At 44.1% G+C, this 24,683-nt stretch overlaps 1 protein-coding gene across 2 annotated transcripts in view; it reads left to right on the top strand.

Moving 5' to 3' along the window:
- PDE10A (phosphodiesterase 10A) overlaps window positions 1-24,683 on the top strand; it is a 1,332,617-nt gene that overhangs the window by 526,882 nt on the left and 781,052 nt on the right. For both annotated transcript variants that reach the window (XM_069235310.1, XM_069235309.1), the window contains exon 3: window positions 2,633-2,661. In XM_069235310.1, coding sequence (XP_069091411.1) covers window positions 2,633-2,661 — 29 coding nt within the window. The remainder of the gene's footprint in view (window positions 1-2,632; window positions 2,662-24,683) is intronic.

Genomic DNA, 24,683 nt, shown 5'->3' with positions numbered 1-24,683 from the left:
TTTTTTTGTTAAGTTGCCTAATAATTATGCACAGTAATAGTCACCTGACACACAGATATCCCCCTAACATAGCTAAAACTAAAAACAAACTACAAACTACTTCCAAAAATATTCAGCTTTGATATTAATGAGTTTTTTGGGTTCATTGAGAACATGGTTGTTGTTCAATAATAAAATTAATCCTCAAAAATACTACTTGCCTAATAATTCTGCACTCCCTGTATAAGAACTCAATCAACTTATGGCCCCCAATTCTAACAATTATGCTTAATGTTTCAGGGGCAGGGAGTCCCCATCTACAATGACAGAACCAATATAATTTTTCCAAAAGGAAGTAGGACAGACACTTAATGTTACCCATCTTTTCTCCTGCTGGATTTGTCTGTGTAGCTGCTAGGGGGGATTCTGTTTGAGAAACTAGAAATCTGGGCAGAGGAAAACTCGATCCTATCAGAAAATCTGTATGGGTACAGAAAAGGCATAGGTGCCTTTCAACAGTGCCTTAACCTGAACTTACTTATTTGTAAATAAACAAAGGCCGAGAAAAGGTTCTTGCCCTTATATTTTATGGACCTCAGTAGAGCTTTTGGTTGCGTCCGTCATGCAAAATTGTGGCACACCATGAAATCCGTAGGAGCATCAGAGTGCATTTTGATATTGTTAGCCCAACTGTATTACAGTGTAACTGTTAGGGCCCACTTTAGGCCAAATGAGAAATAGTCTCCTCTCTTCAGGGTCAGGAGAGGGGTAAAAAAAGGATGCATCCTCTTTCACTTTATACATTGTCATTGAAAAAGAATTGCAAATAGCAAGCACTGATGTGTCCAGAGTTTGTTCCATGCTTACTTCAGTCTCCCTTTATGCAAAGGAAATGAGATGCCCAGAAGGACCAAAGAGGTGCCTGCGATTTTAAGTCTTAGCGATGTGGAAGTGTCATGGATCTGATAACTTGTCAAGAATACCATTATTTTCTAGTTTGGGGTTATGATTAGTAATAAAGGGGTTAGATTGGTAACGGCCCAGGTAGTTAAACACAGAAGTCCCAGACATGGGTAGTCACATCGTTGGGAAGTAGTGCTCAGTTGTTTAAAGCCAGAGAGGTTCTTCTGTTTCCAGTGTGATTGTTAAATTCGATGGGTAGGGCCTCCAATTTAGGCAGAGTGGAACACTTGAAGAGAAGCAGACTGAAGAGAATAAATGGTCAGACAGTGTGCTTAGGCGGGAGATCACATTAGCAGGTGAGGATCTTCCAGGTATTAAGTAGCCATTGTTAATTCCCCTGTGATTACATCAGCCCTGGTTGGCTCTGGTGCAGGTTTCTTTGTGTGTGGTTTTCCTGAGTGGAGATCAGTTCTCTCCAGATTTATTTATATTATATTTGTGTGGTTCTTAGTTTTCTTAAAGTAAGGATCCAGTTGTGCTCAAAGACTGTCTATTTTTCTATTCTCATTGGGGGTGGGGCGGCATAGGTTACTGATTTGCTTTATAAAGTTCATCTTGGCAGTTATAAAGAATTCACTGGTGATGGTTAGGAGGTACCGTCTATGCCTTCTGAGAGCTCACTCTGTGTAACAATACCAGATCATCTCAGTTGTGGCTATCTATAAGTTGAAGGCTTGTAGAATGAAGATTCAGTTGGGATTAAAACTTCATCCTTTAACTCTGGGAGAAGCAATGAGGGTGGTTGATTGGTTAATGACTGGAGCAAGATCCAAATGACTCTACTGGGAAATAGATGTCACACCTCAGTGATGTCGTTATGAGTTGGAGCCCTGGCTGGAGTTAAGCTTTGACCTGGGGCGGAAGGGCTGAGCACTGGCACTCTAGCACTCTGGTACTGGGTTCTCCACCATCTCAGTTTACGTATTAGGCATGGCAATATACCTCATGTGGTAGGCAAGAATAGGGGGTTAGGAGGTCACAATAAAGTATTTTTAGCTGTGTTTAATGCATTGTTGGGTTAACGTTGAGAGGCTAGTTTTGTTGTAGGTGGCGACATGTGGTGGTTCCTCTCTTGATCTTGCCACCTTTCACATGTCCACTATCTTGGGCATAATCTTTCTGCATGCAGGATTCTTCCAGAATACTTACTGTGTACATACTCCTTTATGTTAGTACGTTTCACAGCAGTTTGCTAAAGCACGCTGGTTTTCACGAGGGCAAAGCTACAAAAGGTTAAGGTATGTACGTCATAGGTTTTGTATTCCCTTGTAAAGCAGTACTGCTCTACAGACGTTCAGTTTCTAGATGGTCCGGCAGCATCTCCATGAATTTGTTCATTGGTGAGACACAATGAAGTATAATTGTGCTACTACTGAATACAACATATTGCAAATTAATTAGATATTTCTTGAATTTTGATTGGATTTACTTTCCTTTTTCCTTTTCAACCAATTATTGTTATAAATTAAATCTTATACAATAAATCAGGAGATCACAGTATCAACAAATTGATACAAAATAAAAAGATCACCGTGTACACAGAAAAAGCAATAATTAACTGTTGCCCAAATAGGAACTCAAACACAACACAAAAAGTTGGAACATTAGGCATATAAATGAAGTATTATAAATCACGTCAAGGCAAAGACGTATTATTATTAATATTGAGGTTTACTTTTTTTCTTTACAGATGAATCGGTTCCTACGGAAGTGAGCAGGGTAAGTAGCACAGTTATCTGTCCATCTGTTTTCAACATACCTCAAAAAAAGAAGTTTCATTCATGAATTCGGGTACTAGCTGGTCGAAATCTACCTGTTATCCACTTTGTTTAAGATTATCAGATGACTTTGTTACCAAGGAAGCAGTCACTTGACAACCTATTGTATTTTGAGAGTTGCAGTCCAGATTTACTTCTGTTGGTCGAGGTGAACGAACAACATACCTGCAAACAGTTATTTGTAAATGTAAAGTCCTAGGACTGGAACATTGCTTCCTTGGTGACATGGTGCGATCAGGCAACAATAACCTGCTATTGGCATGTCAGTTTTCTATCCTATCCTACTTTTAGCTGTGTTTGTTACAATACATGATTGTTGTGTGCCACATGTTGGCTAAAGTTCCTTTCCATGAAATGCCGGTGTGTTTTGGTGATTTGTTAATGAGTTTAACAGTTGGATCACCAGAAAAAATCAGGTCTCTATCATTACGGCAATTTTATTTTCGTTATTTAGCAACAATAACATTGTGATGGTGCAAAGGTCCGAAAGTGGGTTATTTCAAGTGTAGAAGCAACATTTGGGTTTGAGTAAATTGGACTAACTTATGAGTTTGATTGACAAAGGCATCAACAAGCTGATGGTACAGGAAGGTACTGTTGACGAATCTCTGGCTCAAATGTGGAATGGGGAACTGAAGTAACAAGAGGGCTTGCAGAAAGGCTTGGGGAGTAAGTACACACTGCTGACATCTGCAGAGATGTGATTTGTTTTTTTTAAACTTAGTTTTATTGACCATCTTGCAAACAGTACCGTCATCTCAGCGGTGCATGACAGTGGATCGTTATTATAACAATGTTGATGCAAAAGTACTTAAGATGTATACTCTTCATAACAAAGGGTAAACCGGATCAGCGCATGCAAGTGCATGCAAGCAGGTACAGAGAGAAGGAAGGAGATGGGTCGGGGTTGGGAGCAACATAAGTGCATATACTGCAGACAAGCAAGGGGGACCAGGCCCTCACCACACAAACTTGGACGTTTGTCGTCCCTGAAGGAGGAAACTGTTCAAATTGAGCACGAGTATTACAGGCTAGAGGTCGGAACCAGTAGGAAGATGAGGAAGGATGGGAATGGAGAGGGTGGAGGTTTGGGGTAAGAAGGTGATGGAACCTCCCCACAGCTGCAGGTGGTCAAGCAGAGTAGCAGGTGAAACATGCTTGGTAGACTACAGGTCAAGGCCGCTGGTGTAAGAGATGCAGGAGACAGGTTATTTGGGAGAGGGTCAGAGGCATCTACTCCACAATTCAAGGTTTCAAGTCCCACTGCTGTGTAATGGGCTACTTGCAGGAACCCCTTAGTTCTTCTGTCTGCAAGTCTACTCCTACAACTGTCACCCACACCTCCACTGATCGAGCCCAAACCAGTGGCCGAAGGGGGGCCCACGACTTCCCAGGCATGTATGAACCCCATCGTTTAGCCAAAAAGAATGCGAGGTCAAGGAACCTGCAACGGCTTTGATTTTCTTAGTACGTTTAAACAGACTGAGACCTTTTTAGTCACAAAAGCCCAGCAAAGGGATCCGGGTTGTGCAGGAGAGGTGGGCAGTAACAGACGGCCAGTAATCAGACAGCCAGGAGCATGACCAAAAAATGTGCATGAAGTCTGCATCCCGACATAAGCAATGGGAGCAGGAAGCGTCCGTACAGCAGAAGAGCCAGTTGATTCTTCATGGGGTTAGATATGTCCTGTGCAGAATATAACGCTATATTAATTAGAACTGCACATTCTGAGAAACAGTGGCAGGGTTGGCCATGGCCGTGGTGCCCACTACATCTCTGCATACCCTTACCAGGTCATCACTCCACCGTTCACGGAGCTTCGGGAGAGGCAGGCAGGTGTGCTTGTGCAGCACTTTGGTGAACCATGTGACCAGGTGGTGCCCCGTAAGTGTGGGTATTGAAGCACCTGGTGGGTGCTCGGCTCAGGCTGCACTGACCCACCCCGTCTTTCCCCCGTACTCGTATTGTATCTATAATCAATTTGTATGTAAGGAACTGCCCCGGGAGAGACCGGTGTGATCTCTCCGATCAGCAAATGGAATGAGCACAGCGTCAAAGAAAAATGTTTTCCAGGTTATGGAGGCCTCGTGCCAGACCTCTGCAGTGATCTGATAGCATAGGCTTTCTTGGCTTTTCATCCCTCCAAGCTCGATAAATTGGGTTCCAATAAGTGCGTCAGCACTAGCATTGAATATTTATAGTGTTTACAAACCATAGAAATGTGGTCTGAAGTATTGTATTAAAATACATTTTTAATAATAAAAATCTACGCTTAACAGTCACAGAAAGTAGGATGAAAGTATCTGAACTAGGAATCGCTTAACCAGAAGCACTGGAAAAGCCTGATTGGCTCCTAGTATTTTTTTTTTTTTTTTTTTTGCTTTGGGTTTTGTAGAAATGTGTTTGGGGTTGTCCCAAACTGTTGGCAACATATTAAAAAACATATGTCTAAAAATAAATGTTTTTGGTCTCAAAATGCACACATTGCCATATGGGTCCCTGGCATTGAAAGTAACAATTTCTAGCACCGAAGGCTACTAATTTGTGTGTTGATGTGTTCCTTGTAAAAGAGCTGAATGTCATCATTCACAGTGAAGTTAGCCAATGGCTGAAATGGGTTGCCCTAGGCTGTATGCTGTAGTGGGCGAAAACATGTATGAATGACACAACAGATCAATGAATGCAGAGGGCTGACTGAAAGCTGTAAGTATTATTTATATAATGATAAATCAGAAAATCTTGACAAACCCCAGACCTAAAAATGTGCAGTGGAGGAGGAACCCACAGACAGAAGTAAATCCCCACAGTGAGATAAAAGTTTATTACCGCATCCATCAGAGATTGCTCACCACATTGATATTTGTAGTTGGTTGCTCTGATAACTAGGGGACCTCTCTAGCTGTGTTCAGCTTTTGTTGACAAATGTAACAGTTTTGTATTCCTTTAAATTGATATGCACGATGTAAATCCTGATAAAAATCACACATGTAAAATCAGTTATTTTTTTTCATAACTCTAACCTCCCCAAAATACCAATGAAGGTATGATAGCACAAAAGTTTTACTTTGCATTGGAGGGTAAATTGATGAATTACTACTTATATATGGTCGGATTTGTGGAATAGCAAATAATATTAAACAGTGTTTAGCAAAGGAAAGGTCAGTGAGTGTGGGGGCGTGGTCAAGGGTGTGGCTAAAAACAAAGGTCCATTTATGAGGAATTGATGTGGGGGCAGCGCCGCAAGTCTTCTTGCTACACTGCCCCACGCCAATACAAAAGGGCAGGAATGGACCGTGTTTATGAAATACAGTGCATTTCTGTCCTCACCCCCCGCTCCCCCCCACCCTGCACTGGTGTACAATTGCTGCCTAGTGCCAACATAGGCAGGATTGTATTTGTGCAGGAAGGGGCACCTTCATGCACAAATGCAATCCAGAGAGGCACTGTGCCTCTTTCTATATGTGCAGCAGATAGCAACACACATGGAAAGAGAAAAAAAGAAAAAGGAGAAATTAAAACATTTCTCCTCATTATGCCTGCTCTGGGAGGCGTAAGGTTTTGGCACTGCTCCAGTTTATGTGATTTTGTAAATCTGGGGCAGCGTCAGCGTCAAAATCCATCTGTGTTGCATGGGAACACCCACCACTACGCTCATGGAACGCCTCCTTGACGCAAAGTAAGGCAATGTAGTGGCTTGCGCTGCTTTGCCTTACTCCATATCTACACGGCCATTCAAAGCCACTCAGGGTGGCTTTGCGTCACCTCATAGGTATGGTTGAGAGGCTTGCGCCGCTGGAGCATCAAAACAACTGATGCTCCAGCAGCACAAGCCTCTCATAAATAAACCCAAAATATTCTCTAAGTTATTTTTAAGTCGTTCACCGTCGGGTAGCTACAAATAAAATAACAGTCAGCTTAAATGAAAAATAAATAAAAGGAAGCTGTTACTCAGTGGGACGTGCACTGTAGTGCATTATGAAACCTCGATTAGTTAATGCACTACAGTGGTCTGTGTGTAACCGGAGAGCGACAGAACTAAATCTTGGTTGGTGCAGTGGAGAACAGTGACTTGTGTATTTTTTGTGCCATGAGGTCACAGCCTGTGACAGAAAGCACTGTGAATATGTAAGGCATTATTTTATACTTGCATTACACACAGTATAAGATAGGCCACTACAAAAAGGTTTAATATAAAACGGTGCTTCCAAAATGTGGATTTAAGTAACGTCAGAGCATATACAATAACGTTTTTTTTTTTTTTTTTTTTTCGAATAGCTGTCCCTTCAACACCTCCAGGTGAAGTATGCGCTGTGTAAACACAATTACAATTAAAAGCACACACTTCAAAGCTGTCACAAAGCTTTGAGTGATTCGATCATTTAAAGCTGCTCCCAAGCACCCTTTACATTTGCACATCAGCTAGTAGAGCACATTTGCATTTCATTCTGGAAGCAGACGCCCTGGGATGAAGGTCTCCTTAGCTGTCTGTGCAGCTTTCGCAGCACAGGAGACTCAAGTTAAAGTTCAGCTGAGGCATTTTAAGGATCAGCTCAGGGAATGCACGACCCCCTTTCCAGGACTCCACGCCCCACCTGGGGGTCGCGACCCCCAGATTGAAGACCTCTGCTCTAGTAGCAAAGCTCCATTGGTTAACGCGGTCACTTCGGATGTTGGTGTGCCTTAGCTGAGTCACAGATTTGAATCTTGGTTGATGCACTTCAGTATAGTGCCACATATATTTATATTGCTTTGGCATCCTACGTTGCGACAGAAAGTACTGTAAATATGTAAACCATGAGTTAAAAAGAAAAAAAAAGAATTACACAGTATAAGATATCTCCTGAAGTGTAAAAAAAAAATTTATTAAAGTGGGAGAGAGCTTGCACGCACTATAAAGTAGTGTCCCACAATTTTAAGTGCTTCCACTAGTTATGTTTTTTGGTAGTGGCATAACTAGTGCAATTCTTGTTTTATACCTTACTATTAAAAGGAGGCATTTCACAACTGGTAACCCCCTTACAGTACCTCTCAAAAACATATCCCTTTGTCACCATGAAGCTCCAGATGACACTATCCGTTAAAGCCTATCATGGTTCGCAAGCAGTCTTTACTTCTGCTGATTAGCCAGATTACACAGATTTATATTAATTTTAGGTAGGAAGCACCCTGGGAGTGAAGGTTGTTTCTCCTTTAGGTGTCTATAGCTCCTTTCCCTACACAGCACAGGAGTCCCTATCTTCCCATTCAGCCTAAGGCAGCTCACAGTTGGCATTAACCATTCCGGTTGTTTTGTTTTTGTTATTTTTCAAAAACAGAAAAGAATAGGAACTCTTTTGCTAAGACTGTTGCGTAGCTCCCCATAGGTCATACCCATTTCAACCACAGACTGTATGATTGTATTTGTAAGTTTGGGAATATCTAAACTCACCTTCATTATTTGGCGTGTTTTGCTGTGCATTTCTCCCGTTTTACCAGATGAGCAGGTAGGTGGTGGGCTTCCACTATTTTTAGGTTGTTGCTGATGTGTGATAATCCTTTGGAAACTCATTTCAATCAATTTATTTTTCTCTGACCTACGAGAACCACACAAACTAGTTAGCCAGTCATAAAAATAGCATACATAATTTGAGGTTTGATTTGTGGTTTTGGTCACTTTTACCTTGTGCCATAGTCAGCAGTCTTTGGTTACCTGACTTATGTCATCTGTTCGAGGCATTGTCTGTTACTACATGCGCTTCTCTCTATTGTTGTGGTAATCTGTTAGAGACATCTAGTTGCAGATTCCTTACCTTAGAATTTCCCCAGACATCAGCCTAGATCCGGAGATTTTTCTCAAGCAGTACCCCTGCGCGCACTTTCAGTTGCAGTTGATTAGCTCCTCATTCATTGTCCGTGCCAGATAGGACGGCGCGGGTCCTATATAGGTACCACCCTGTGCGCTGATGTCGGTTCTTTTCTTTCTGTGCCAGACCGGGCTGGTCTGAAGAGCTTACCCTTAGGTCACTTTTTGACTGGTCTTTTTAAAACTTTTGTCAAAGCTTTTTTTGAGTGTTTCTACTCCTGGTGTTTCAAGGGATTTCTTGGCTTAAGACCGGTTCAAGTCCTGCGGATCCTGCTAATGGGCGATGTCTGACAGATCCCCACCTTGTGTGCCTTTGGTGTCTAAAGCGTGACCATGACCCATATTTGTGCTCTGAGTGCCGGACGATGAATCCAAAGGCTTTAAGGGAACGGTCCCTAAAGCTGATGGCTACCTAGCACACGACTCCACGAAAGTCCGGGCCTTGGTCAAGAGGAAGGTCTCGGGATCAGTCGTGGAGTCCACCTTCTTTGTCGTGCGCCCATGAATTCCTTCTCAGATTCAGACCGATGTCGGTAGTACCACTTTGACCTTCCCCGGCACCAGTCTTGACGTCGACACTCCCGGTGCTTCCCCGGCAGCGGCGTCCCCATCCTCACTGCTGACTCTGACATGGAGCCAGAGGGGCATCGTACATTGGAAACAGTGGTCTTGCCTCCTATGTCAGATCCTGAGCCTTATTCATATGGGATAGGTTATGACAAGGAATGGGAGGGGTTACTGGACCCTTTGGAATGCCAGCTCCAGGTTCCCATGGACTGGCATATGGACCTGGGTGAAGCCAGTGGACTGGACACCTTCCCAGATACTGGCATGCCCTCTCCCCCTACTATGGCTATGGAGGAGGGAGCATCATATTTAATAGTGGTGTGGAGAGCACCGAGGTCTTGGACCTTGCGCTGCCTTCGGTGACTGTCAGGACTAAACTCATGACATGGGTGCTTCAGCCTGGGGGCAGCTTGGGGCTGAAACCCTACTCCCATTTAATGAAGCCCTTACGGATGTCTTACTGGGTACCTGATCCAAAACCATCATAGGGGCTCTTGGGAACAGGACAATTGCCTGCCGCCATCACCCTGCTCCCAGTGGCCCAGGTTTTCTGATGCAACAGCCCACCCCTATGAGCTTGGTGATCGAAGCCTCCACATCCCAGGGTTCGTTCCCTTCAGGACCCCTTGATAGGGAATCCAAGAGGCTGGACACACCTGGGAAGATTTCGGTTGTGCAGGTGCTGCCAAAGGACCTAGAGGAGACCCAGTCTGTACTTTCCGGAGTAGTTGCTGATGGGAAAGAAACAGCAAAGTTCACGATCCGATGTGAACTGGACATGACTGAGACACTGGGCAGAGCGGTTGCTTCGACATTGGCCTTTAGGCGCCAAGCCTGATTACGAACATCTGGCTTTTTTGGAGCATGTCCAAGCGAATCTTATGAAAATGCCCTTTGATGGCACCCATCTCTTTGGAGAGAAAGCAGACTCTGTGCTCGAGCGCTTTAAGGATTTTCATACTACGGCTAGGTCCTTGCGGCGCCCCCTCAGTCTGCTTTTCGCCCCAGTCTTTGCTGTGGAAGGGGCACCCCACCACATCCATTCACTGTGCTGCACAAGCTGTCTAACCTCTGCCTGGTCGGGGACGTGGGATCCACCACCCTAATGGATCAGGGAGGCAGCATTCTGACCAGTCCAAGCCCCCCCCCCCAAAAAAAAAAATCCCCTGCAGCTGCCTCCAAACCTTCCTAGTCTGACTGTTCCCCAACAGGGGCCGGTCAATCAGAGGCAGGATTCGCCATCACCTGCTCCGCTGGCAATCCATCATGTTGGGGGTTTTGCAAATAGTCCGAAGGGGCTACCTCCTCCCCTTCGAGACCACCCCTCTAGCCATGCCACCATCCTATGGTTGGATGACGGAGAATCACTTGGCACTTCTCTAAGGGGACATTACAACTCTCTTGGCCAAGGAAGCCGTAGAGAAGAGGGTTCCTGTGCCAGAAGCAGGTTATGGGTGCTATTCTGGCTACTTTCTGGTACCCACAAAGGACAAGGGCCTCCTTCCTATTCTAGACCTTCAGTCCCTTAATCACTTTCTCACGAAGGAGAATTTAAAAATGCTCACTCTGGCTCATGTTCTATCTGCCCTGGACCCAGGAGACTGGATGGTAGTTGGACTTGTACTTATTTCCATATTCCCGTCTTGCCTGCCCACATGTGTTACCTGCATTCACAGTAGGTCAAAAGCAATTTCAGTTCACCATGTCCTTTGGCTTCACCAGCCTCCCTTGGGTGTTCACCAAGGTGATGGTGATGGTAGCAGCTCATCTGCGCAGGTCAGGAACTATTGTCTCTCATCTCCAGACTACAGCGGACATCCTACATTTGCTGGGGTTCACTATAAACATGCCTAAAGTCCCACTGAGTCCTTCTCAGATGCTTCCTTTCATCGAAGCTGTTGTGAACACAGTGCAGTTGTTTGGGTTATCCTCCAGTGTGGCGAGTCCAGTATATTCTGGCTATGATACTGATGTTTCTGCCTCTATCCTGGATTTCGGTGAGAATGACTGAGGCTGCTGGACCTCATGGCCTCCTGAATCCTTCTGGGGTGACATGCCAGGAGGCATATCCTGGCTATGTAGTGGGACCTGAAGTATCAATGGGGCAGCCTCAGGGTCCACATGGTCCAGATCTCTGAGGGAACTGCATGAGATCTGCAGTGGTGGCTAACGAACCTCGATTAAGCCAGCGGCAGATCATTCTCTTCCCCAACCAGATCTGACATTAGTGACAGATGTGTCACTCCTGGGGTGGGGCGGCCACGTGGGAGAGGCAGAGGTCAGAGACATCTGGTGTCCAGCGGAGATCAGACTTCACATTAACCTGTTAGAGCTCTGGGCAATCAGACTAGCATTGAAAGCATTTCTTCCCTCTCTCAAAGGAAAGGTAGTACATGTGTTCATGGATAACATCACCACCATTGTGCAACAAGCGGGGTGGGTTGTGGACTGTCATGAGTCTCTGCGCCTCTGGATGAGGCTGGAACTACAGGGCATTTCCCTATTGGTTCAAAATCTGGCAGGCTCTCTGAATGCCAGAGCAGACAAACTCAGCCGACAATGCTTAGTCAAACACAAATGGCATCTCCATCCAGAGGTGGCGCAAGATTTTTTTCGGCAGTGAGGAGGTCCTTAGTTAGATCTACTCGCCTCCGCAGAGAACACGCGATGTCAGCAGTATTGCGCTTTGGCGTTTCCAAGGCAGAAATCGCTCAGTGACGCTTTTCATCTCGAGTGGAACTCTGGCCTCCTGCACGCGTTTGTGCTCATATCGCTTCTGCACAGAGTTCTCAAGAAGATCAAGAGTGACCTGGCCCAACTAATTTTTGTGGCTGTGGACTGGGTGCGAAGAGTCTGGTATCCTGAACATGTCAATCGATTCTCCGATCAGACTGCCCATTCGGAAGGATCTTCTGTCGCAGTAGCAGGGGGGAGGATTCACCACCTGAACCTGTCCAGTGTCTGCCTTCTTGTGTGGAGATTGAGCAGCAGCATTTGACCGCTTTTGACCTTCCTCCCGAAGTCTGTAATGTAATCTTGGCAGCCAGGCGACCCTCCACCAAAATGGTATAGGCTTCTTGTTGGAATACATTTGTGGCATGGTGCACTGACAAGTCTGTTCACCTAATTTCTTCCCCTTTGTCTGTGGTTTTGTTGTTTATTCTTTCTCTGATCCAGCAGGGCTTTGCTATGGGCACTGTTAAAGGTTATCTGTCGGCCATTTCAGCTTTTTTGCAGTTGCCTGATCAACTGTCCTTGTTTAAATTCCCCATTGTAAATAGATTCCTTAAATTGCTTACTTACATGGTTCCTTCTTCTCCATTCATTATGCCCCAATAGGATTTGAATTGAGTTTTGACATTCCTTATGTGTGCTCCTTTCGAGCCTCTCCACAATTGTCCTCTGAGTTCTCACTATGAAAACAGCCTTCCTGGTGGCCATTACATCTGCCTGAAGGGTGAGTGAGCTAGAGGAATTGGCATCTAAGCTACCCTACCTTTCTGTTTATCCTGACAAAAAGGTGCTTCGCACTAAGGATTCTTTCTGCCAAAACTGGTTACTCCTTTCCATGTAGGCCAGTCCATCACCTTATCTAATTTTTACGCACCCCTGCATTCTTCCAAGGAAGAGTAGAGACTCTACCACCTGGACCCAAAAAGAGCGTTGTGATTCTTTCTTGATCTATCAAACAGTTCTGGGTGGATGATCAACTCTTTGTTTGTTATGTGGGTGTGAAGAAAGGTTGGGCAGTAGAGAAGAGAACCATCTCAAGAAGGGTCGTACTCTTTATTAAAATTTGCTACACACTGGCTAAGAAGCAACCCCTTGAGGGTTTGCGTGCTCATTCTACCAGTGCTAAAGCTGTGACCACTGCATTAGCAGGCAGAGTTCCAATCCTTGGTATCTGTCAGGCAGCAGCGTGGGCATCTTTTCACACATTTACCAAACTCTGCTGCCTGGACATTCAAGTCTTTGGGGACAGGCACTTTGCCTTTTCAGTACTGCAGGATTTTGTAGTATGATCTTAGTCTGCAGGCCCACCTCTCGGGATGGTATTGCTTGGGTATCTATCCTTAGGTAACGAAACTGCAACTAGATGTCTCTAGCAGATGGACATGTGACTTACCTTTGGAAACGCCTTATCTGGTAGAGATATCATCTAGTTTCAGATTCCTTACCAACCCACCCATTCTCCCCACTCTGCAAACTGATTTTTACAAACCGGGATTCCCTTTCAGGGCCCTGGTTTTGACCAATTGTCATTGTTCATCATGGCTCTGTGCTTCTGGCGTGGAAAATTGTGAAAAGAAACTGATGTCTGCGCCCCAAGGTGGCGCCTGTTTAGGACCGTGACATCGTATCTGGCATGGATATCACCAACACAGAGCTGATCAATGCCACCTAACAGTGTGCAGGTGTACTTCTCGATAAAAATCTCCGGGTCCAGAAAGACGCCTAGGGAAATTCTGCAACTAGATATTGTCTCTACCAAACAACACATCACTGGCGGTAAGTAACTTGTCCTGTGGTCTGATGTGCAGTGAGCATTGAAATTCATTCTTTGGTTTGTTTAGGCTTATTCCTGGGCTTTCAGTCACCACCGATGCTATTGGGTGGGATTTCACCTCCGTAGCTTGTTACCCGAAAGAAATCTTCATTCTGAAACCCAATATTTTAAAACACGCGGCAGTACTTTAGTCCAACGCTAGGTGATGTTGGACCTTCGTACCATGTGTTTTTATATAAGCCTACATCTGCTTCTGAATGGGATTCCAGAGGTGGTTTACAATATTATAGATACTGTATGTCTTGAATGTATCTGATAAATATCGTTAAAAAAAACCACTGAGGCACCAGGGATTGGTGTGTGTGTGTGGGTTGTTTGGGGGGTAGCTCCTTGGGCAATGGCCGCTGCCCATGAGGGCACATTACTGTTGGTCCTTTCGATCTGCCTATTTTTGAAAGCCCACCAGAGACAAGGGAAGATTATTTTTTTTTCAAAAAAAGAGGGTGGGGGTATTGCCATACCCCCACCCCAAATGGGGACAAAGTTGTTCTGCCCACCGGTGGGCAGGTGGGACAGTTACAGCCGATCCACTCCCAGAGGGGGTAGAAAGTCTACTAGATGCCAGGGAATAAAAAAAAATTAGTGGGGTGGTGGCTACCAACCAAGTATGGGCATGGTATGCCCCCACCCCAACTGAAGGGGGTAACAGTCTTTCAACTCTCCCCCCCACCTCTGCACACTGAAATGTCTTATCCCACGGCAAGCACGAGGACATTTGAATATTTTGGGTTTTGGTTTTACATGTGGGCCATGAGAGCTTGTCTAACTCTCAAAATCGTCCCACTTGGAATGGTAAGGGCTGCACTTTTTGGACGTTGGGACGCTGCCATCTAGAAAAATCTACAAGACCTAGACACATCTGAAAACTAAACATCTGGGTGAGTCCAGGGAGGTGTGCTTCACATGCACCCCTCACCATTTTCTTATCCACAATGCCCTGCAAACCTCCAACTTTGCTTGAAATCACACATTTTTCCCACATTTTTGTGATGAAATCTGCAGGAATCCACAAAATTCCTACCACCCAGCATTGTCGCATCCATACCGATAAGAATTCTGTCCCACTTGTCAGCCTAAAAACGTTTTTTTTTTTTTTTTTTTAACTGCCCTTTTGGACCCACTTTGGTTCCCCCTCATTTTCGACAAGTTTTTTTGGCTCTTCCCTGTCATAGGCACTTGGCCCACCTACATAAGTGAGGTATTGTTTTTACCGGGAGACCGAGGGGAATGTTGTGTAGTAAGAAGTTGGTGCCCGTGCGGTTATCCCACACAGAAATGTGGGAAAAATGTGATTTTTGTAGCTAAATTTGAGGCTTGCTGAGGATTCTGGGTAAGAATCCACACAAGTCACACCTCCCTGGACTCCCTTGGGTGTCTAGTTTTCAGAAATGGTTGAGTTTGGTAGATTTCTCTAGATGGCTGCTGGGACCAGGACCAAAAATGCAGTTTCCCCCCACCCCCTGCAAAAACAGGTAGTTTTGTATTAGATCATTTTGATGTGTCCACATGGTGTTTTTTTGTTTTGTTTTTTTGCCAGATTTTGAGGTTTGCAAAGGATTCTGGGTAACAGAACCTGATGAGAGCCCCACAAGTCACCCCATCTTGGATTCCCCTAGGTGTCTAGTTTTGAAAAATGCACAGGTTTGGTAGGTTTCCCTAGGTGCCGGCTGAGCTAGAGGCCAGAATCCACAGCTAGGCACTTTCCAAAAAACACATCAGATTTCAATGTAAAAATTTGATGTGTCCATGTTGCGTTTCCTGCCGCGGGCATTAGGCCTACCCTTTTTATCGGGAGACTTGGGGGAACACAGAATTGCAGAATAAGTGTTATTGCTCCTTGTCTTTCTTCAAATATTTTCCTTCCAATTGTAAGGCAGTGTGTTAAAAAGACGTCTATTTGAGAAATGTCCTGTAATTCACCTGCTAGTATGTGGACCCCGGAATTCAGAGATGTGCAAATAGCCACTACTTATCAACACCTTATCCTGTGCCCATTTTGGAAAATACAAAGGTTTTTTTGATATCTATTTTCCCCTCTTTATATTTCAGCAAATTAATTGCTGGATACCCGGTATGCAATGAAAACCCTTTGCAAGGTGCAGCTCCCTTACTGGCTCTGGGTACCTAGAGTTCTTGATGAACCTACAAGCCCTACATATCCCCGCAACCAGAAGAGTCCAGCAGACGTAACGGTATATTGCTTTTGAAAATCTTACATTGCAGGAAAAAGTTAGAGTAAAACGTGGAGAAAAACTGCTGTTTTTTTCACCTCAATTTCAATATTTTTTTATTTCAGCTGATATTTTCTGTAGGAAAACCTTCTAGGATCTACACAAATGACCCCTTGCAGAATTCAGAATTTTGTCTCCTTTTTGGAAATGTTTAGCTGTAGGGGATCCAGCATTGGTTTCACGGCCATTTCTGTCACTAACTGGAAGGAGGCTAAAAGCACAAAAAAATAGTAAAAATGTGGTATAACCAAGTAAAATGCCAAAATTGTATTGAAAAATTTGGTTTTCTGATTCAAGTCTGCCTGTTCCTGAAAGCTGGGAAGATGGTGAGTTTAGCTCTGCAAACCCTTTGTTGATGCCATTTTCAGTGTAAAATAAAAACACATGCCTTCTTCTGCAACCCTTTTTTCCCCAGGTTGTTTTATTTTTTTATTTTTTTAAATATGTGGACAAAAGGTTATGAGGGCCTAAGTGCGAATTACCCCAAATAGCCAAAAAAAAGGCCTGGCACCTGAGGGGTAAAAGGCCAGGCAACGAAGGGGTTAATGAAAGATCTGGACATGGGTTTTGTTATTTACTATTTTTTTCAACCTACGCAATTTAAATTGTGGTGGTCTGGTCATCCTACAAAACTTACAGCTCAAGCCTGACTTAGTCGCAGGTTGTTTACTGCTGATTTGTCCACAAGCAGGGAGTTACCACCTGATGGTGGAGATGTCAACATTGCCCAGCTTGGTTGAGCAATGAGAGAAAAGAAGTAGCTTCCTTCCGATAGAGGTGAAAAGGAGTCAAATGAGTGAGATCCTTGCAGAGTGGTTTCTATCCCTGGTTCCGCTAATGCTTTGATCTGCACAGACTGGCTCCCCCTGTTGGTGTTGGGCAACTTAAAATCTGCGAGGGGTAGCATTTAATTGCTCTCTGGTACCAAGCTGAAGAGCTTCTGTGCGTGGTTCCTGCCTTCAACATTTCCAGCCCAGTGCCCTGTCATTCCTAAATAAAGACCTTGCATAGTCATTAGTATAATTTAAAACCTTATATATTTTTACTATAATTGGGATGTGTCTGGATGCATTTAGCCTTTCACACTTATGTGCTGAAGCCTGGCTCCTCAGAGTATCTTAGATGGAGTCAATTTGACCTCCTCTATTAAATATACCAAAACTTCTCATACACAAGACTGTTAAATCCTACAATGGAAAAGGCATCAGTCCTTTGACAGAATTGTAATAGAAGTGATGGGCCGTAAACTAGGGTCTTGGTCTTTGTTTGATGTCTACATTGCCTTTCCTGCTGCGCTCACAGAGTGAGAACACATTTGCCCCAAAGCTTAAAGCAGCAGTGATTTTATCAAGTTCTCATTTCACCTCTACTAATGACGTACCAGCAGTTATAAGAGAGAAGCGATATATGTAGAGACACGTCCTTCTCCACTTCGTGGTTTCTTAGGGCCTTTGTGAGTGGAACCTACCTTGAATCCTGTGGCCTGAAATGGGACCCCCACCACCCCCGATTCCCTCCTTTCCCCCACCCCCTTCCTCCCCAAAATCACACCCTCATGTCCCCCTTAGACACCGAATATTTCCCAACACCTGAAACCATCTGCACTTTGTGCCACTTAGAGTTTCACTATATATTGGGCACCCAACACTGTAACTTTTCTTATGTGGTTTGTCGGCCTTCTCACCTACTGCTGTGACTCTCAGGCCGTCTCTTGCATTACTAACTGAGAAACTTTGATGCGTTGGTGTAGCTTATCCTTGTTTTAATTCTTAACTCTTGCTCTTCTAACCTTGGACTACAGTGTGTTTCATAGATATCTGTATTCTGAAAGATCATTTCATTGCTATTACACATGTTTTTTTTGTTTTAGCGCCCTATGTATAAAATCAAAAGGAAATGAAAACCGAGTTAGGGACGGTCTGATTAACTCTGCTTGGCATCCACTTTTTTATTTTCTACTTTTGAATTTTTTGTTGATATTTACAGCCTTCCTGAGAGAGAAGTGACTTCTGCTTTTAAAACCTACACAACGTTGTTAATGAGAATCTTAGTCTGTCATACTGCGCAAAGCGATTGTCTGCCAATTAGAAGCAATTTAGCAGAGTGTGAGTCATCCCTCCACAGGTGATGAATGAGCGTTGCATGGAATAGTGTAGAGGAAAGGGAAATATTCTGTTGTGAGCGATGGCAATTTCACAGCAATGTCACAGGGATTAAATTAAATGCTTTAACTGGCAGCTTAACATAGTAGCATTGTTAAGTGGAGGCTAATATGACGGAATTCTCCTTGTTAAGTTTCTTCTCGAACTTGATTTAATCTAAACGGTAATTAAGGATTGTGCTACTTTAAATTGAGACCTTTCTTTTATTTCTGCTTTCAAATATCTCGCTTGCTGATGCGTTTAGTGAGGTGTTTTTCACAAGAGGGCGCTACCTTGCCAATAAATCTATTAAAATTCAAGACTGCTCATAATGGCTGTTACCATACGACTAAGAGCGGATGCATTTGTTTAGGGCTGGCAAAAAAGAGCATGTGTTTTATCTGATGTCATCAACAGAAAAAAAAACTTTCATTCATACTACAGAGAAAGTGACTGTGGCTCTACTTAAATGTTGGTTTACACGAGTACAGCTTTTAATTTGACAAAAGCTTTGTGCCTCAATAAAAAGTGTCTACCCTCCAAGCAGATTATCGCGCTGCATGAGCCAGCAGCAGAGTGGCCAGCTAGAAAAGGGCTCACTAATGGTCACAAAGTATCAAGTCAAGCTAATGTGTTAGAATGAGATGGAGCTTGGCCTTTAGTGAACTCATATTCCACTGTGTTGTTGTTAAACAAAGTGTTTTATATAATTAGATAACTATAGTGTATGTTATGCTCAATGGATTTGTAGAGTGTGGCTTATCTTCCAGTAGGGGATCCAGGCACTGGAGCCAGGTGTATAGGCTGAGGGTGTTGAGAGTGAACTAGCCTCTGGGAATTAGTCAAATGGCCATGTCTTCAGCTTCTTGCGGAATTCAAGAAGCAAGGAGAAGGGCCTGATGTGTCGAGGGAGATCATTCCATGTTTTGGGTGCAATGTGGGAGAGTGCCAGACCCCCTGTCCTCCTCTGGATACGGGGTGTGCGCACGACTGAGAGTGAGGCTGAGCACACAGGAGTGTGGTGGGTTGTTGGAAGCAAAGAGAGTTTTTACATTATGTAGGTCGCTTGTGCAGTGCCTCGTGTGTGAGGCGTTTGAACTGTCATTCTGGGAAACCAGTGGAGCTCTCTGAGATGTGGTTGGGTAATGGGAGGTCTAGAATGAGTTTTTGCCACGGTGTTCTGGATGGCCTGGAGTGGGTGGAGGAGGTGGTTGGAGATTCCAGCATAAAGTATGTTACTGTGTCTAGTTTGCTTGCAATAATGGCCTGTGTGACAGTGCCCAGTGAATCTAGAAATCAGTTTGAAGATCTTGCAGAGCATGTGGAGTATGTAAAAGCAGGACGAGCTCACTACGTTGACCTGCACTTCCATGTTTGTCATCTGTGGATGAGTCCCAGATTTCCTTCATGGTTCGTTGGTGTGGGTCCAAACCTCTGAAGGCTACCAGGTGGAGTTCCTATTCCCAAAGATCACCACTTCTGTCTTGTCGGAGTTGAGTTTCGGGCAGTTGAAGTTAGTGATATCCTTGTCTCGGTTGACTTTGGTGTTGCGTTGGTCCATTTCAAAGATATTTTGTCAGTCAGGTTCTGTAATTTTGTTCCAGTTTCAGCAGGGCAGATTGATTCCGGTGGATGCTTTGGTTTGCAGTGCAGAGATTTGGAAGCGTATGATAGTGATCTGTCCATCTGAGCGGCGAGGCGAAGTTGTATTTAATGTTGTTACTGGTGGTGGATTTGATTCAGAGTGTGTCCTACAGTGTGTGTAGTTTCAGTGACGAGCCTGGAAAGTCTGATGTTCAGGCTCTAAATGAGGTCTGTAGAGCAGAGGTCTGTGATGTCCACTGTGTGGAAATTGTTTTCAATGAGTAGTTTGAAGTCCTTGGAGTTGATGGTGAAGGGAACAATGAAATCAGAGATGAGGTTGCATAAGTTGGTTCAGGGGCCGTGTGTCAGTATGCTAGGATATCTTTCAAGGTGAAGCGGTTTGTTTGGAGGCTGAAGAGCACGTGTTCCAAGAAGGAGTATCTGAGCCTGTGGTTGTGGCACATTTGATGATGTCTTTGTAGATAATTGCGATTCCACCTTTAGGTTTGTGAAGACAGTCTTAGTAGTGATTTTATATCCTGCTAGGATGGCCATGGCAATACTGGAAGATGACGGATTCATCCAGGTTTCTGTCAGGAAGAGGAGGTCTGGTGTGCTTGCTGAAGAGGGCCCAGACTTCATTGGCATGTTAGGTGAGCGAGCAGGTGTTAAAGCGCATGCACACAAACATTTGCTGAATTTCTGGAGTAACCTGTTGAGGTGATGGTCTGGGTGCGCAGTGTGGCTGTGTGAATGTGGGATGTTGAAAGTGAAGTGGCAGTGGAAGCAGGAGAAATGTCCTACTGTACTGAGTATAGCTGAGTGGCAGCAGTGTGTTAGGCAAACTCGGTCTAGCTAGTGGAGGGTAGCTGCTGTGTAGCGGCAGGGGCTGGACAGATTAGAGATCATGGTGCTGGGCACGCTCCAGATGCAGACTGGCGTAGATGGGCTTTCCTTTCCCTAAGTAGGTTGTTGGAGGGGGAAAAGAGTGGTGGCGATGGCCCATGCGATGGGCAGAAAGAAGATGTGGGAAGGAGATAGAAGATGCAGGAAAGCAGGTATGGAGCAGAGGCAGGTGGAAATTTGGGAAATTCACTTTGGGGCTGTGGGGGCCTGAAGGGACATGCGGGCGCGAGAGGAGGAGAGAAGCAGCACGAGAGGAAATAGAGGCTGAAAACAGAAAAGTCACATGAGGTAAAAAAAATGCCAAAAGAAAGGCACAAGGGTGGAAGGATGCAGGAGGAGAAGGAAAGAGGCATACATTTGGATAAAGGAGAAAAGAGAGCACATGTATGGAAAAATGAGGAGAGAAGAGAGCATGAAAAAAGCATATGAGAGAGGGCTGAAGTCCCAGAAAGGGGGTAAAAGTAGAGACAAGAAGCACAGAGAGAGAAGAAAAAAGTATAACAAGAGGGTCAGAGGCCCAGAAAGAAGTGAAAAGGAGAAGGAGGGAGAGAGAAAAAGGTACTGAGAGAGGGTGCACAGAAAGCGAGTGTGAGGGGAGGCAGCAGGGGAAGTGAGGCGGGAGCCTTGCTTGGTCTGGAATGGCCTATTCTGGTAAGAGGGCCAGTTCCAGGTAAGTGGAGGGGGAGCTGAGCCTAGGAACTTGTTTTTATCTAGCAGCAGCAGAGAAGGGAGGAGAGCAGTCATGAGGAACATATTTCTTTATTCCAGTTCTACAACCCTCCGCCCTTCCCATCATTAACTTCAGAGTTCATTTGTCTAAGGTCAGTATGGGATGCTCAGGATTGTGTTTTAAGAATGCCTTTGATTGCTGATGTTAAATGCTGTGTTGCCTGTAGATAAAACTGTAACATGCTGTGATAATTATCTTACAAAAAATGCCGTCACATTCATTGTAACATTGAGTGTGATTTTCTCTCTCTCTCTCTCTCTCTCTCTCTCTCTCTCTCTCTCTCTCTCTCTCTCTCTCTCTCTCTCTCTCTCTCTCTCTCTCTCTCTCTCTCTCTCTCTCTCTCCAGCCAAGACAATTAAATACACCTTCTTAAAGTAAAAGTTTAGAAACCGTGAGCATTTGTTAAATAAAGTGCAATGCAGAAGACAAAGATAATGGATAGTCACTGCTCTTGATAAATTCTATGTGAGGAATTGGCATTAACTACATCAAATGCAGTTGAACGTATGACAGTCATTTCTTAGATAAAATAATCTGTTGTAAGCAAGAGACTGAATGACAAGGGTCCGCGCCATGAAAAGTGGAAAAGCACGAGGAAGCTCACACCCAATTTGGGCTTCTCTTATGATTAAAATACACAGCAAAAAGTAAGGTAGTAAGCACAAAATGAACTAAATGTTACAAGGCTCAATCACAGTATAGCAAAATGCAACAATATCTAACTAAATAAAATAATAATCCCTATGTGATCTAATATCCACGGACGTGACAATAAAAATTTAGATACAGACGAAACAATGTGAAACTTATGAATGAATAGGCCTTCAGAGGCTTAGGCAGGTAAAATACCTTGGACAGTTACATTTGGAAGAAAAGCTGCCTGCAGAGTTCTTCGAAAATAGCATATCAACAGCATTTCAATAGTGCAGATTTTGCTACGTGTGCTGATAGAAGAAATGTGAACATACAGATCATAGCTGCACTGAGTTTCAAGATGGCGTCAGATCTAGTTTGGGCCATGTTCATAATTGTAACCACACACTAGTAATCCTAAATAATCTTGCCATCATCATCCGGTTACCATCACTATTGCTCTGTTACCATGACCACAATTGTTATGTAGCTCGCTTTAACTGCAACCACCCGCTTTCTCTCCGAACTAGCAGCTGGGAAAGGTCAGGTCTTTCTGAAGAATGAGGCGGCAAGCATTTGGCAAACTCAACTATGCCTTTAGTGAATGGGAACAAAACATATATTTTTTTTCCATTGGGCCCTACATTTCAGGCTCTACAACAAGGCAGATATGCAAGTGCTCCCTATATGGATTTTAATTGGCAAGAATTTTATGGCTTCCTGGAAGCCTTCCTGTTGAGAATGTGTGTTCATGTACTCAATAAGTGCCCAGTAATGGTCCACCAGGGTTGAATCTATGCCACCTATATCAGGATAAATAAAGACTATGTAAATGAGTTGCATTGAGTTTGTGGTGTTGTCTTCAGTGGACTTTCAAAAAACTCTTTCATGGATCTGGACTTATTTTGGTTGCCCCAAAGGAACAATCTTTGACCTCTCAGTGATTGAAAACCTTAATGACCACAACAAGGCCCGTCTTGTCAAGGTCTAAATGGTGCAAATGAATTCCATTTGATGATTTCTGAATGCACAAAAGCATGCAACTTTGGTTCTGCCCCATGAGATAAAACCACACAGTTGTCCTAATAGTTTTTTTTTTTTAATTCAACAATGTATTCTTTGAAATTTGCAGGTATTGTTTGGGTGGTGCTAAAGCCAACAAACAGTGTAGCATTGTTCTTTTCTGTTGTGTACCCGCTGAAACATGCAGTGACTCAGGTCATGAATTCCATTCCTTGCAATGCCAACTGAGCCTTGCATCTTTGAGGTCAGTGAATGGAGCACCAGCTTCATATATTGCTTCAGCAGATGTGCAGTGTGAAGTGCTATATAAAAAGCAAATTAACCCTTTTGCTGGTACCTCCTCTCCTCCCTCCCCTTAAGACATCCTGGGGTTCAAATCCCTGGAGCGTACCAAGAAATTAGCCAAAATATAATTAGAAAAATGGGGGAAAACCGCTGCAGAAGAACGTATGTTGTATTTCCTGCAAATGGCATGGATGAAAGGTTTGCAGTGCTATCTTTCCAGCTATCCGGAGAGCCAATAACCGAGCTGCACCTTACAATGGTTTCTCATTGTGTGCCCTGTATGAGCAATTAATATTTTAAAATGGAAATAATGAAAAAGGTTATTGAGGAAACCTATGTATTTCCGAAATGGGCACAAGAATTTGAGTTTAGAAGCAGTGGTTATTTGCAAATCTCTTAATTTGTAGGTACTCATACTACCATGTGAATTAGAGAGCATTTCTCAAAATTACTTCTTTCTTACACACTGTCTTACATTTGGAAGGCGCAAAAGCAGAGAAATACAATTAGTACTAATGCGTGTTCTACTATTCTGTTTTGCCCCTAAGTCTCCAGATAAAAATGGCACTTAACTTGTGTGGGTAGGCCTAGTGCCTGCGACAGGAAACAACCCAAAATACAACATGGGCACATCGCATTTTTCCACTGAAAACTGACCCTTTTTCCCCAATGATTCTAGCTGTGGATTTTGGGCCCCAGCTCAGCTGGAACTTAGGGAAACCTAGCGAACCTGTACATTTTTGATAACTAGACACCTAGGGGAATCCAGGATAGTGTGACTTGCGTGGCTCTCACCAGGTTGCGTTACCCAGAAACCCCTTGCATACCTCAAACTTTGATTACAAAAAAAAACATTTTCTTCACATTTCTGTGATGGAAAGTTGTAGAATCTGTGGGAAGTCACTTCCTTCCACCAGCATTCCCCTAAGTCTTCTGATAAAAATGGTACCTCATTTGTGTGGGTAGGCTAAGTGCCAGGAAACGGCGCAAAACACAATATAGACACATCACATTTCTGCGATGGAAATTCTGGAATCTGCAGGGAGCCACAAACTTTCTTCCACTCAGTATTCCCCGAAGTCTTCTGATACATATGGTACCGCACATGGCTGGGCCTAGTACCTGTGCCACACCAAATCAAACCAAGGTCAGTGAGGGTCCCTTTGTGCGGACTACCATTGATGTTAGTTTGAGCCGTTCCTGTGGTGGGCACTAGGCCCAGCCATACAAGTGGGGCAGCATTTTTATTGGGGCTAGTGGGGAAACGCTGAGTGGTAGGAATTTTGTGTATTCCTTATAATTCTGGAAAAATGGCACAGAAATGCAAGGAAAATGTGATTCTAGTCCCATTTTGAGGTTTGTAGGGCATTGTAGTTAAGAACACGTGATGGGCTTCACAAAAGGCACACCACCCTGCACTCCCTTAGGTGTCTAGTTTTGAGGAATGCTTGGGT

Source organism: Pleurodeles waltl, chromosome 5 (genome assembly GCF_031143425.1).
Source record: "Pleurodeles waltl isolate 20211129_DDA chromosome 5, aPleWal1.hap1.20221129, whole genome shotgun sequence".
NCBI classification, from domain to species: Eukaryota; Metazoa; Chordata; class Amphibia; order Caudata; family Salamandridae; genus Pleurodeles; species Pleurodeles waltl.
Note: the sequence above shows the minus strand (reverse complement) of the source record. Positions and strands in the feature narration are given on the sequence as shown.